Consider the following 15,481-nt stretch of genomic DNA (forward strand, 5'->3'; position numbering starts at 1 on the left):
GTTAGGAATTTAAAAGGGCCCCTTGCCTTGCTATGATGTAGAAACACAGACTAGTCTTTGTTAAACGCTGGCTTTCAGGAAACTTTCCAGTGGGATTTTATCCTTTTTATTAGAAAAAAAATTGGATTGCCATGGAAGGGCCATGTGGGCAAGACCTCCTAGCTGAAGCAGAGTAGATATCGTTCCCGATTTAGCCAGGGAGTTCCCAGCAGAAAAAGATAGCAGACAGAATATGTCAAACAGGAGACAATGAACTGTTTTCTCTCTCCCTCTCTCCTTCTCTCCCTCTCTACTCTTTCTCTCTCTCTCATTCTCTCTGACACTCACACACGCATTCATCTCAAACAGAGCAAAGACTGAGATTTTTTCATTTTGAATCCACAGTTGGTTTGATTTACGCAATCATTCTTGAACGATGTAAGAGCTTATTGCATAAAGAGTGTCCTCAATACAAGTTGGTGCAGATTCAGTGGACTGCAGAGGCATACAGTAGGGATGCGACTCTGTAGTTCTCTGAATCTGCAGCACCTCGTATTGAGAATGCTCTTTATGTGATAAGCCCTTAGGCTACATCGTTCAATAATGATTTGTATAAGTGAGACGGACTGGGGTTAAAATATTGGGATCCTTCCTCCTACAACCATGTGTTGGCTCGCTAACACAAGTCTTGCTGTCTCAGATAAAGTTACTTACTCATCATCACACCGGCGTAGTTCACCCGAACCACCTCTGTTACATTAGCTTGTTAAAGATGCACTCTGGAATCTTAAGCACAACACATTTGTATTATACAGCCACGTGGGCCTTGGTGGGCCGGGTCCCACCCACTGGGGAGCCAGGCCCACCCAATCAGACTGAGCAACAACAACAATAAATATGTACAGTACCAGTCAAAAGTTTGGACACACCTACTCTATCACTCCCTGACCTTAGAGAGCCTTTTTATCTCTCTATTTGGTTTGGTCAGGGTGTGATTTGGGTGGGCATTCTATGTGTTGTATTTCTTTGTGTTTGGCCGAGTGTGGTTCCCAATCAGAGGCAGCTATCTATTGTTGTCTCTGATTGGGAATCATACTTAGGTAGCCTTTTTTCCCACCTATGTTGTGGGATCTTGTTCTTGTTTGTTGCGGTTGAGCCCTACAAGGCTGTACATTTAGTGGGTTTTCTCTTTCTTGGTTTTCCTGGTTAGCATTAAATAATATGATTAACCTACATCTTGGTCCATTTCTTCAGACGAGTGTTACATACTCATTCAAGGGTTTTTCTTTATTTTACTATTTTCTACATTCTAGATTAATAGTGAAGACATCAAAACTATGAAATAACACATATGGAATCATGTAGTAACCAAAAAAGTGTTAAACAAATCAAAATATATATTTTAGATTCTTCAAAGTAGCCACCTTTTGCCTTGATGACAGCTTTGCACACTCTTGGCATTCTCTCACCAGCTTCATGAGGTAGTCTCCTGGAATGCTTTTCCAACAGTCTTGAAGGAGTTCCCACATATGCGAGCACTTGTTTGCTGCTCTTCCAACACTCTGCAGTCCAACTCATCCCAAACCATGTCAATTGGGTTGAGGTTGGGTGATTGTGGAGGATAGGTCATCTGATGCAGCACTCATCACTCTGCTTCTTGGTCAAATAGCCCTTACACAGCCTAGAGGTATGTTTTGGGTCATTGTCCTGTGACAGTCCCACTAAGAGCAAACCAGATGGTATGTGTGTTCCTGCAGAATGCTGTGCTAGCCATTCTGGTTAAGTGTGCCTTGAATTCTAAATAAATCACTGACAGTGTCACCAGCAAAGCACCCTCACACCATAACACCTCCTCCTCCTCCATGCTTGACGGTGGAAACCACACATTCGGAGATCATCCGTTCACCTACTCTGTGCCTCACAAAGACACAGCCGTTAGAACCAAAAATCTCACATTTTGACTCTTCTTATTGGTGTCCTTTAGTAGTGGTTCCTTTGTAGAAATTTGAAGGCCTGATTTAGGCAGTCTCCTCTGACTTACCCCAAAGTTCTTGAAATGTTCCAGATTTACTGACCTTCATGTCTTAAAGTAATGATAGACTGTCCTTTCTCTTTACTTTTGAGCTGTTCTTGCCATAATATGGACTTGGTCTTTTACCAAATAGGGCTATCTTCTGTATACCACCCCTACCTTGTCACGACACAACCGATTGGGTCAAACGCATTAAGAAGGAAAGAAATTCCAGAAATTAACTTTTAACAAGGCACACCTGTTAATTGAAATGCATTTCAGGTAACTACCTCATGAAGCTGGTTGAAAGAATGCCAAGAGTGTGCAAAGCTGTCGTCAAGGCTCAGGGTGGCTACTTTGAAGAATCTCAAATATAAAATATATTTTGATTTGTTTAACACTTTTTTGGTCACTACATGATTCCATGTATGTTATTTCATAGCGTTGATGTCTTCACTATTATACTACAATGTAGAAAATAGTACAAAATAAAGAAAAACCCTTGAATGAACAGGTGTGTCCAAACTCTTGACTGGTATTGTATATATTTTTTATGCTCTCTACTTGTCAGTGTTCCAAATGGGACATTATTTGTCTTTTTACCTAAACATGCAAGCACCATCAGATAGAATTCATAGCAATCAGTGCACTGGAATGACATTCACTCTCATGGGATGGGTGGCCAAAAATAACTAACTGAAAGCCACACCCCCAATAAGCCACAGATATGACCGCATTGAGGCATATGTCACTGTGATTCTATGGCTATATGCACCATGCCTCTGCTTCATTTATTCATTTAGCAAACAAGACATCTCATAAACTATAATCCAGTGCCTTTATCACAGTTAACACACCTATGTGTTTTAATTTACAAAATGTAACATTTTCCCTCAGCCTCCTGGCAAAATATGTAGAATAGCATGAGATTAGCTATAAAACTGCACATTTTAAGCTTTGTCCCATGGCTAAATGTGTATAATTGCAGGAAGTTAGCTGTTTTCTTTGGCCCATACACATTTCTGCAGGCCCACCCACCAAATAATTTATGACTACACTACTGGTATCATATTGCACAAATTGGATTTGTAACATAGCATATGAAATAGATCACATAGTACACAATTGGATGAAGTAGTACACTGGCCCATGAGCCCATTTTCAAAACTAGTGGCTAAAATTGTACAAATGTGCATCTTTAATTAAAGGCTTCCCACATACAAACTAGGGGTGGATGAAATGTGTCAGTCAGCTGAGCTTAAGTCTAGGCACTAGTTTGGGGCTCTAACACAAGTCTTTAGGTCCACCGTTACATAAGCATGATAATAGCTTCCCACATGCAAACTGGGGGGTGGGGGGTGGACAGAAGGACATGATGATGAATGAGCTGTCTGATAGGTTGGCAGTGGTGAGGGAGCCCTCTGCTGAAGGGTGCCGTGTAAAAGAGCACATCACATAAAAGAAGGGCACACACAGCAGAATAACGGCTGACAATTTCCCTGGCTCAGCCAAACAAACATTGCGACGATGGATCACTGATCAATTACCAATCAGTTACACAAAAGGCAGCAACAACACTGAACACAGCTTCGTCTTTCATTAATAAAAACATCAGCCGTTTTTTAATTGCTGATTTCAAACACACAAAGACACAGTCTGTCTACAACATGCTTTCTCATGTGTGCATTCACAGTGTAACGCCTTCATACTGTGTAATCCTCAAATGCTGAACCTCTGAGCTGGCCATTCCAGTAAGGGTAATAGTATATTATTATGTAATAGCATAATAATATTATGTAATAGTATATACTGTGGGAGGTGAAGGAGGGTAGGGATCACACAGAACTATATGGTGGAAATAGAAATGTCAAACCTCAAAAGCTTCTACTCCTACTGCTGTTTCAACCCGCTATTCCTTCCTTCCCTCCACTATGTGAATTTTCATGTATGCCACTCCCCTGGAGACGCAACCCTGGAAACAAACATCCATCCAAACAACCCAAAGCAATATGCTTCTCCCCTTCGTAAACAAACGCAGAGCTGGAAATTAAATAACAGATTTGAATAAATACTTTGTCTATAAATACATGTTTTAGATCAGAGAGGGGTTGCGGTTAGAGGGTTAGAACACTGGGGAGTGGGAGCTAGGGGAGACTCCCTAGAGAGAGCCATAATGATGTGCATCGCTGAGTGAAACAATATCCCCTTTAACAGTGAAAATGACATTCAGTGGAATCTGAGACAGGGCACATAGGCAGCCCCAGCCAGAGGGCATGTAGTCTGAGCCTGGGTAGCGGGGAGGGTAGTCTGGGGCTGAGGCAAGGGTATGAGTTTGGGGCAGAGGCTGAGACTGGGGTTTGAGCCTGGGCTTTGTCTAACTGTTTGTTTATTTACATCCTTCAGATGATGAGATACAGAGAGAAGAGTTTAGATAAAGCTCACTCCCCCTCCCCTTGTTCTTATCCATTAAAACAGATACATGCCCACTCACTCTCACTCAGAACGTTCCATCCTTGATAAGACTTTAGTGTTCAAGAATAGTGATCATAGACTATCTGTCTGTCTGTCTGTCTGTCTGTCTGTCTGTCTGTCTGTCTGTCTGTCTGTCTGTCTGTCTGTCTGTCTGTTGTCACTCTCCCTGTCTGCTTCGGCCTACTGACTGACTCTTCTCCAACAGAGAATGTTCCAGCAATGTTCCAACAGAGAATTCACTCTGTTAGAGTTAAATTAACACCCAGTAGTGTAAAAACAACCCCAGTGTTGGTGTTAATAACCAGAGTTATTGTTTTACACTGTGGAAAGTAAAACAGTCCCATCAAAACTATACCCATCATTACCATATATCCCAGCATGCTATGCATGTACATTGATTGACTATCTTATGCTACACAAAGATAATAAATAACATTTTTCAAGATTAATAACATACATTTTTCTAAACAAATACAATCAGTTAGTTACATTTATTGCACGCGTCACTGAAATAGTTGTTCCGGTTTAAATGGTTGAGGTAGTCTCTTTTATCTGAGTTCTCAACCCTGGTAGTCATTCTGAATACAAGTTGTGGTTGAATAAAAACTCTGTCTGGATTCTAAAAGGAATTAGACATCACATTGCCAGCCAGCATAATGTGACTTGCAGGCCTGATGATGCCTGTAATTTGTAAACCAGGATTTTCCTAACACCATTCTGTGAGGGGGGAAACTAGGCCATCAAAGCAAGGCCTTATGATATATGTGATGTATTGACATCAAGTAAAATTTGTATTGACAATATTCACCTAGGTACTAATTTGGTAAAAGCCACAGGCTTTTAAAAGGGAAGAATTCAACAACTATCTCTCTGTCACTAACAAATACAGTCATGGGTGGTAACTCCACAATTCGCTCTAAAAGAAAAGGCACCATATGCAAATTAGTGCTAAAATAACACCCAAAATCACTTACTGTAACAGTGTTTTTGCATACCACTAGTAGGAGTTGACTCTAGATTAACACTAGCTTTGAATATAAATTGCACTGTGAGTATTACTTACCCAATAGTGTTAAATTTGAGTTGATTTCCTACACCACGAAGCGTTACAAAAACACTCAAAATGGAACACTATAATCAGAGCACTCTGTAGAGTTGGACCATATGTTGTCTGAGATGGTGGCAGTGGTTTAGTAGCCTGGTCCCAGATATGTTTGTGCCGTATAGCCAACTACTAGGTCATTGGTTATAACTTACAGTACTGACAGATCTGCGACAAGGCGAGTGTCGAGGTCTAAACTCTGAAGCAAGTAGCAGATCAGAGTGATTTTCTGATGCCTGTTGACCTGGATCTGTCCAGCCACTTCAGTCCCCTCCAGACCAAGCCCAGACCAGGCACGTTCTAGGCCCATAGACTGTATATAAATAGGCCTCACCATAGCATTCCCTTCATCAATCCCATTTACACTGTCATTTTCCCCCTTTATTCCAGCCTCCATCCATCCCCTCATCCATTCCCTCCATTCCTTCATTCATTCCCTACATCCACCTCATCCATTTCCTTCATCCCCTCATCCATTCCATCCTCTTATCAATTCCCTTCACCCCCTCATCCATTCCCTTCATGCCCTCATCCATTCCCTTCATCCCCTCATCCATTTTCTTCATCCCTTCATCCATTCCCTTCATCCCCTCATCCATTCTATCCTCTCATCCATTCCCTCCAACCCCTCATCCTTTCCCTTCATCCCCTCATCCATTCTCTTCATCCCTTCATCCCATCTTTCATTCCCTTCATCCCCTCATCCATTCTCTTCACACGCTCATCCATTCCCTTCATCACGTCATCCATTCCCTTCATCACTTCATCCATTCCCTTCATCCCCTCATACATTCCCTTCACCCCCTCATCCATTCCCTTCATCCCCTCATCCATTCCCTCCATCCCCTCATCCATTCCCTCCATCCCCTCATCCATTCTCTTCACCCGCTCATCCATTCCCTTCATCCCATCATCCATTCCCTTCATCACTTCATCCATTCCCTTCATCCCCTCAAACATTCCCTTCACCCCCTCATACATTCCCTTCACCCCCTCATCCATTCCCTTCATCCCTTCATCCATTCCCTCCATCCCCTCATCCATTATCTTTACACCATTACTTTCCCCCCTTTTTCTCTTGATCTCTCTTGCTATCTTTCACCATTTTCCTGCCTAACTCTCATGCTCAATCGGTTCTGTTTCCCTACCACAGGCTGGGAGGCATCTCTTTCAAGTCTCAAGTTATTACAGTTTTTCTCAATCGCTTTAGCTCAATTCTCTAATGAGAATTTAAAAAATTCAAAACTATAGGTTCAAATCTCTGAACAATTAGTTTGTTGTTCACACCAGATTTTAATTTCTTATTAATTTAAACAACTTGCACGTGTTTTGGCACGTGTGCAAAATAGTAAGTACAATTGTCTACAATTTGCGCAATAACTACATGCACATGGCTGAACAAACTGATGAGTTGATTCTCAGTGTAATTATCATTCTCTTCACAACTTCTAAACATTCTTTCATCGTGTGGGCCATCACATGCAAAATGATCCATTCAATGATCAGAATCAGTCAGACATACATACATGTATATTCCATCAATATCTATGACATGGAATGTTTGTGATGTCTGCTAAATTGGCAAATTACCTGCCAGGTGACATAGTTTTTTAAATTTTTAAATTTTACCTTTATTTAACTAGGCAAGTCAGTTAAGAACAAATTCTTATTTTCAATGATGGCCTAGGAACAGTGGGTTAACTGCCTGTTCAGGGGCAGAACGATAGATTTGTACCTTGTCAGCTCGGGGATATGAACTTGCAACCTTTCGGTTACTAGGCCAACGCTCTAACCACTAGGAATCACAATCTTACCAATCACTAATCAAGTTTGGAAGCATATATATGGAGCTTTCCCACAGCACAATCACTGTCATTTTGAACATGGAGGAGCATCACAACCCTGAACAGCAGCTACATGCTCGTGGAATAGAAATCAGAAGATGTGTAAGAATGCGTGGTGGTGGTGGTGTTAGGGGAAGACATAATAGAGGAAGAGGTAGAAGGCATGAAGGATGAAATCAGAGCCACAAATGTGGACCATATCATTAACCATGGTCTGACAATGGAAGAGGCTGGTCGGAGAGTACAGCCTAATGTAAAACAGGTCCACAGTGTCATCAGTTGTGCAAACATTCCGTAGGAAAAACAGGTTAACATGTACTTGTTCTTTACTTTTGGTACAGCATTTCATTCACAACAGTACAGCAACTATTGTAAAGGATAAATGCAAGTCTGAAAATCTCAATGTACTGTAAGATATTTATGAGGAATACACAGTAATACAGCACATTTTGAATGCAATATATTATCTGTAACATGATCTATTTGTGAATTCTACATGTCATATATAGGACTGCACAACGACCTCATGCTGGTGGCAGAACAGCAGTATTCAGCCATCAGCAAGAACAAGACATTTGCAACATGGTCATAGCCAACAATTCCATCAGGCAAAGAGAGATTTTTATTTATTTTATTTTTTATTTAACCTTTATTTATCTTGGCATGTCAGTTAAGAAAAAATTCTTATTTACAATGACGGTCAACCAAAAGGCAAAAGGCCTCCTGCGGGGACGGTGACCTGGGATTAAAATAAATAAATACAATATAAATATAGGACAAAAACACATCACAACAAGAGAGACAACAGAACACTACATAAAGAGAGACCCACGACAACAACATAACATGGTAGCAACAAATGACAACACAGCATGGTAGCAACACAACATAACAACAACATAGCAGCAGCACAAAACATGGTACAAACATGATTGGGCACAGACAACAGCACAAAGACGGTAGAGACAACAATACATCACACAAAGCAGCCACAACTGTCAGTAAGAGTGTCCATGATTGAGTCTTTGAATTAAGAGATTGAGATAGAACTGTCCAGTTTGAGTGTTTGTTGCAGCTCGTTCCAGTCGCCAGCTGCAGCGAACTGAAAAGAGGAGCCACCCAGGGATGTGTGTGCTTTGGGGACTTTTAACAGAATGTGACAGATTTGATTTTTTTTAAATGACTATGAAACAATTCTACAAGGTGCCATTTGAGAGGAATAGTGACAGATTGAAGGAGCTGTGGTACCAGTATGTCTAGGTAAAACATTGGTGTGAACATGGTATATTGTAATGGGAGTTATACTGTACTTCAATGATGCCTGTATATACTTCTTGAAGTTGTAGATACCCATAAGAGAAGAAAACATTTCTTCTTTACTAAACTGTCTGATTCTAGAATAGACTATGCAAAACTAACTTTATATTTTATTTCTGTGTTACTATACAGAGAATAATGGAGCTGGAAGGACATGAAATGACTCGCCTTCTTGTTTTTGTGGAGAGGCTGGGTTCAATATGGCCAAAGGCAGGAGATGTGGCCGCAATCTCATTGGACACCAAGCCACAATTGCCACACCAGTCCAACGTGGGGACAATATTACAATGTGTGCTGCCGTTTCTGAGAATGGTGTGAGCACACATATTCCACACATTGGGCCCTATAACACTCAACTTATCCTGGCCTTCCTAAATACACTTTACAGAGACCTAATAACAGAACACGAAAGAGGTTTAGGACAGGTGCCGGAATCGCCCTTCACTCCGGAGCTGCCGGAGTCTCCCACTTGTCCGGTGCTGCCGGAATCTCCCGTCCATTCGAGACCCGTTGCTAGGGTCCCTAGTCCGAGGTGGTGGAAGAAGGTGAGGACCAATGCGCAGCGTGGTAAGTGTCCATCTTTTTAATAAAGTAAATGAACACTGAACAAAAACAATAAAGTGAACGAACAAAACCGAAACAGTTCTGTCTGGTGCAGATACAAACACTCAACAGAAAACAATCACCCACAACTCAAGGGTGAAAACAGGCTACCTAAGTATGGTTCTCAATCAGGGACAACGATTGACAGCTGCCTCTGATCGAGAACCATACCAGGCCAAACACAGAAATCCCAAATCATAGAAAAAAGAACATAGACTGCCCACCCCAACTCACGCCTTGACGATACTAAAACAAAGACAAAACAAAGGAACTAAGGTTAGAATGTGACAGTGAGGAGGTACAATTTATTGTTTTTTACAGAACTACAGCACTTTTCTTTTCACTGTTGTGTTTTTTTTGGGGGGCATGGATGTCTTTTTGTGGCAAATTTTCTGTTCACTATATATGACTTTACATGTAAAAAACATGTAAAGATGGACATGCAAATGTTTATTTTCTGTTTACATGTAACACATTGCTACAAACAATAAATGTACTGTATACATACAAATGTGCATATGATTTTTCTGTGTGCTACAGTATTGTACAGTATTGACTTTTCCCAGTAAACTTTTCACCTACTATTGAAATAGGTACCTTAAATGCTCTGTGTTATACACAATAGCTTTCTGCTAGACAAAACTGACATTCTGGTATAGCACAGTAAGCAGTCAGTGTCAACAAAACAGTAGAACAAAACTGAAATTTTGTCAAAAAATATCTAAACATTTTGGATCAGTAAGGCTCACACTATGATAAAAAAAATGTTTAATTTTGGTGGCATTGGTCAATTTACTGACACAATAACTAGGTTTTGAAGCATGGATTAAATGTTTCGGGTGAGTTACTACATTTTGCAGACATGCAATAGAGTTCTGATGTCCCATAAAACAGTTGTGACAATTGCACTTACAGTTTAGAGAATGTTAAGACTGTTTCAAAAAATGAACCAAAGTGAGTGAGAAAAACTGTAAATCCCCTTCCCCTCAATTTCCCCTCTCTCTTTCTCCAACCCTCTTCTCTCCTTTCTGCTGATCGTCTTGCGCCGAGCCAGATTCTGTACTGCAGCTGAATGAGCCGAACATACACCTGGATGCAACCACAGCAAAGTGAGGGACTGACTGGTAATGAAGTCATGTCTTCTATGGCACACACACAGTCACCTGCGCCAGTGAGACAGACACTCAGCAGCGAGACAACCTGATGGTTGGAACAAGGAGGCTTTTAAAAATAGTGAGCTCAGAGATCAGATTAACTAGTGGTACTAATATTCTGGGAAATATTATTCTGGGAGCTCTGAGAAATAGCTTCTGGAGAATGTGTGTTTGTGTGTGTGTGTCAGTTCTTGGGCTGGGACCTGCAGAATGTGACCCATGTGTACAATGTGTATGTGTGTTTCCCTCTTCTCCCTATAACATGTTTTTCAGTGTGGAGTTTACATTGAGCCGTCAAATGTCAAGGCACCGTCATGAAATAAATGATTATACTATATTAGCCCCCATCTCTCTCCATGGCCATTCAATCAGCCAGATAACTGATTTCAAATGTCAACGTCTCCCATTATCACGCACGCCCGTAGAAATTCCTACTCCTCTTCAGTGAAAGAGCGCATTGTGAATCAAACAAACACTGCCTACTCGCCGAGTTGAGAAAAAAGAACGGGTGGAAAAGGACAGGAGAAAGTGGCTGGTTGAGTCAGTGGCTGAGCGCTCCCGTCCCACTCCGTAGACATCACCGTGCTCTACCGACTCCCGCCGGATCAGTGACTGACCGCGCGCTGGACCAAAGAAGTGAGCCGCGAGAGGCGGGGTTTATGCAAATGAAGCGCAGTGAGGAGACGCTCGAGCTTCAGGGAGGCACTTTGTGAACACCACTTCATATGATCTTTCGTCGATATAAAATCATCGCAACATGGCTTCAAAGTGCCCCAAGTGTGACAAGACTGTGTATTTTGGTAAGTTACTTGGATTTCCTGATTCTACTCTAGTTTGTGCACATGGTTCGTTGAGATTTATTCGCGAAATGACACCCGTGGGAAAGGATGCAAAGACCGTAACCTGCCACAGCTAAGCGAGCCACGTTATTATGTAGGACATGTCCTTACCCAAAATCACGACAATTGTGTTTAGGCCTACAAGTTGGCACAGTTTGGAATTGTTTACAATAGCTAGCTAACGTTACTGTCATCATTACTAATTATCAAGGAGGACCAGCTTATCTAAGTAGTAGTAAGTCTCTGCTTTGTTGTCAAAAAATAACTAACGCTAGATAATACATCAAGTAAGTTAATTGACTGGATTTGTAAATGTACTATACTCAATAGATGATTTTCTAAATCCTACATGGTCCTTTTAGTGTTCAGCCTGGCACGTTCCTGACAATCCTAACGTTTAGAACAACAGTTTAGTGGACAAATCCTATGCAGTGTAAATACTGGAATGATAGTAGAGGATTGGACGTTAGTGTCTTAAGAACATCCATTCAATCTCACAATAACATCCTTGCCAAAATATGGGACATTTGTAGGTATGCATTAAAATGTTTTTGTTTTTTAAAATCCTAAAATATTAGATGAATCGCTCAGTTGACACAGAACTAGGACATAGCAGTAGTACATTTGTTGTGCTTGGGATATATACGCCTATGGCAGCTTTGGAGGTTGCCGCTCAGTCAGTGTCCTTGCTCACTCACTCAGTGCCAAGTGTGTGATAATGCCATATGCTGAAAATACTCAATATGAAGGGAGGCAGTGTAGCCTAATTTGGTGGTCAAGCTGTTTCAGATGTACCAAACCTGCTGTTCTGTCAACCATATGCCCAGTCTGGACCACAAAGATATCAAACAACTACTTTGGCAGTGTAGAACTGTGATTTACACACGAACACACGCGCGCACACACACACTCACAAGTTTGTCATGATTAAATCAATCACCTGATCGACGTCTGTGTGCTTGTGTTTTGCTGTCATCATGGAAAAAACACAGTTATTCCTGGCTAGTTCACATCCTATCTCTAACTTCATCACACACACACACGCCATCTAGCACAGTGCTTGAAGTGGTCATGGGTTCCAAATCAATTAAGTGGACCCGCCTGTTATATAATAACAGGCAGTGCACATGGCAGCTGCTCCTCATCCTTATGGGCCAATAGGGCTGTGACGGGCATGGCATTTTGGATGACAGTTATTGGTCTACCAAATAACCGTGGTTATCGCAATTACCATTTGGATAAATAAACCAAAACAATTTGAAAGAAAAAATATATATATTTTATAGACATTTTCTCTTCTCTTCCGCGCCTGACTGTATGTGCTGCTGCTGCAGGGAGGCATTTCCTAGGCAAGCAAAGAATGGTTTGCTAAAAAAACCTTGCTTGTTTCAGCAAGGTGCAACAAAGTTTCCTCACGTTGTAGAGTCCATGTTACCTCAGAAATGGACTCAACAGCACAAACGCCCGGGCGTCCCGTCGTCAGTCAGTTGTGCGTTCCTCACAACAACAACAAAAAACATTTTTTACAAACGGTTGACTGTTATTTTATTTTCATGACGGTCTTCATCCAACCGTCGGTTATACAGTAATTGTGCCAGCCACACTCCCTCAAGTCAGACAACTAGAAGCATACAACTAAAAGCATACAGGTGTAGGATCTTCATTTGAGCCAGTTTGCTGGAAATGTTCATTATTATGTGAATTGTAATTAATGGTCATTTTTGTAGGGCTGATACATTTTTTTGGAAGGGAAAATCAAATTACAAACATCAGAAGCCTTTTTTAAACCTCAAATGCACTGGAACAGTGGTCACCAACTGGTCGTTCCCGATTGACTGGTCAATTTCCAAGGCATTCCTAGTCAATCGCCAAACATTTCTGTAAAAAAAAAACAATGATAAAGCCTTGCTTTCCTTTTTGTTTTGTTTTTGTCTCGTGCTGTTGCCTGTAGGTGCATCCGATTCAGCTGTCCTGTGCGCCAGATTGGCAAAGTCTTCCCATTTTGTAATAATTTCATGTGTCTGAGGGTACAAACTCTGCCTTCCCGGCAGGCCCGGAGAGCAAATCAAGTGCACTATAGGCCTACCGCTGTCCAATCGGATGGCTCAGATTAATGTGTCTGCAGTAGCGTGCCAGGCTTGAAAGAATGCTACAGCAAAGTTTATACTGTGATATTTCGAACCTTTAAAACCCATGACTAGAGAGACTGTCAACGAACACAGCAAAGTGCTGCTGTTTTTATGACTGAGTTCATGTTTAAGTTCTTACTCAACACTGTCAACATTTTTTATTCAACACTTTTCTAGGCTATTAAAATGTGCGTTCTTCGAACACTGCAGCAGTAATGAATGAGTAGGAAAGTGTAGCTATAGGCTTGCATTGTTATCATTAGAGGCTTGGGTCTTTATTAATATCGGAGAATATAGTTCTTAAGGAGTAACAACATGAATTTGTGCATGAGGCAGGAATAATGCGGTGCGACTTGAGTTTCGCCATCAGCTGGAAGACGGTGACCCTTTTTGGTCAGCGGAGGAAAGGGAGAACGGAGGGACGTTGAGAGGCGGACCCTCAGTCTGCTGCTCTCTCCCTCCCTCCTCTGAGACTGAACATCAAATGAAGGCACCATCAGCCCAGTAAAGTATTTAAATGTATGCTCACTCAGCTGTGCCTCACAAGTAATACAACAATGGATATATTACCGGTGTGATCATATAGCCTAGCTCAAATTTGTACATATAAAAAAAATAAAAAATGCTCTGAACAACAATGCATTGGCAGCGCAATTCAAGCAAAGCCAATATGAGGTGCTAAGATATTGGTCTTACAGCACAAACCTCATTGATACAGTACTGTTTTTAGTAGGTTAATGTTGCGTAGGCTTACATTTGTCTAAGTCATGTTAAAAAAATCTGAGCAGTACATCTCGGCTTGCATTTTGACTCAGAAAGTGATTTTGACTTAGAAAAGGTTGATGACCACTGCACTACAAACTTTAAATGTACTGCATTGCAGGAAGGTTCTTCTGTGAAAGTGTGATCAAATTAACATCTTACATCTGTACAGCAGGCAAATAAGATTTGAGATGAGCACCAAGTAATACATTAATACTGGCAATTTTATAATCTTAGCAGTAATTGATTGCTCCGCATTTATTTATATTTTTGTTTTATGTAACACACACAAACAGGGAAACAGACAGACACACACAATGCGAGCACACAGGGGAAGGGAAACAGCCTATTGAAGTTATTTTTACTGGGACTGCGTGTGGTGGGGTGAAGTGTTCACATCACAATTGGGTGGAGTGCTGCCTCCTGCCTGGAGCATGCAAGTTTATCTGAAGTGCAGAATGGGGTTGGTGCTGGGGTTATGTGAACAGCTGATGCTGGGGTTATGTGAACAGCTGATGCTGGGGCTCTGTGAACAGTTTATGTTTTTTATTTATTTAACCTTTATTTAACTAGGCAAGTCAGTTAAGAACAAATTCTTATTTACAATGACGGCCTAGGAACAATGGGTTAACTGCCTTGTTCAGGGGAAAAACAATAGATTTCTACCTTGTCAGCTCGGGGATTCGATCTAGCAACCTGTCAGTTACTGACCCAACACTCTAGGCTACCTGCCACCCCATGTAGGGGATATGTGAACACAACAGTTGATTCTGGGGATACAGTAGCTGTAACTGACAGCAGTCAGTCAGTGACTAGCCTCAGTGGTTTGCTTCAGAAGTCAGAATGGGAGGGTGGGTGAGTGAGTGAGTAACTAACTATAGCAGGGATGGGCAATGGGAGTGGGGGCCACAACAAATCTGAACACACCATGAGGGTCTGCAGTGGCTTGTGGGTCTGTGTACCCATATCCATACTCACACATGCAGTGAGCCGGCCCCCCACCTTGCGAGCAGAACATTTTAGTGGCCCCCTTTTTGACAGCGGAAAGAAGAGATCTTTTCATGCAATTCTACTCATTTTGAGAACATGTTGCAGTTGCAGTTTTAAATCAAGTTTGCTGCAATTCCACACATTTTGCCATGGACAGAGATACATTATTTGATATATATATATATATATATATATATATATATATCTAATTCCCTGCAATTCTGCTAATTTTGCCAAAGGGTGGAGAGAAATGTTGGCCCATGATTATTACAAGTTTAG

General features: G+C 41.4%; 1 protein-coding gene across 1 annotated transcript in view; it reads left to right on the forward strand.

Moving 5' to 3' along the window:
* The first annotated feature begins 11,028 nt into the window (after positions 1–11,028).
* Positions 11,029–15,481, forward strand: part of crip2 (cysteine-rich protein 2) — a 55,522-nt gene continuing 51,069 nt past the window's right edge. The window contains exon 1 of the mRNA XM_064927721.1: positions 11,029–11,282. Coding sequence (XP_064783793.1) covers positions 11,240–11,282 — 43 coding nt within the window. The 5' untranslated portion in view covers positions 11,029–11,239. The remainder of the gene's footprint in view (positions 11,283–15,481) is intronic.

The sequence above is a fragment of the Oncorhynchus masou genome, chromosome 21 (genome assembly GCF_036934945.1).
Source record: "Oncorhynchus masou masou isolate Uvic2021 chromosome 21, UVic_Omas_1.1, whole genome shotgun sequence".
Taxonomy (NCBI): domain Eukaryota; kingdom Metazoa; phylum Chordata; class Actinopteri; order Salmoniformes; family Salmonidae; genus Oncorhynchus; species Oncorhynchus masou.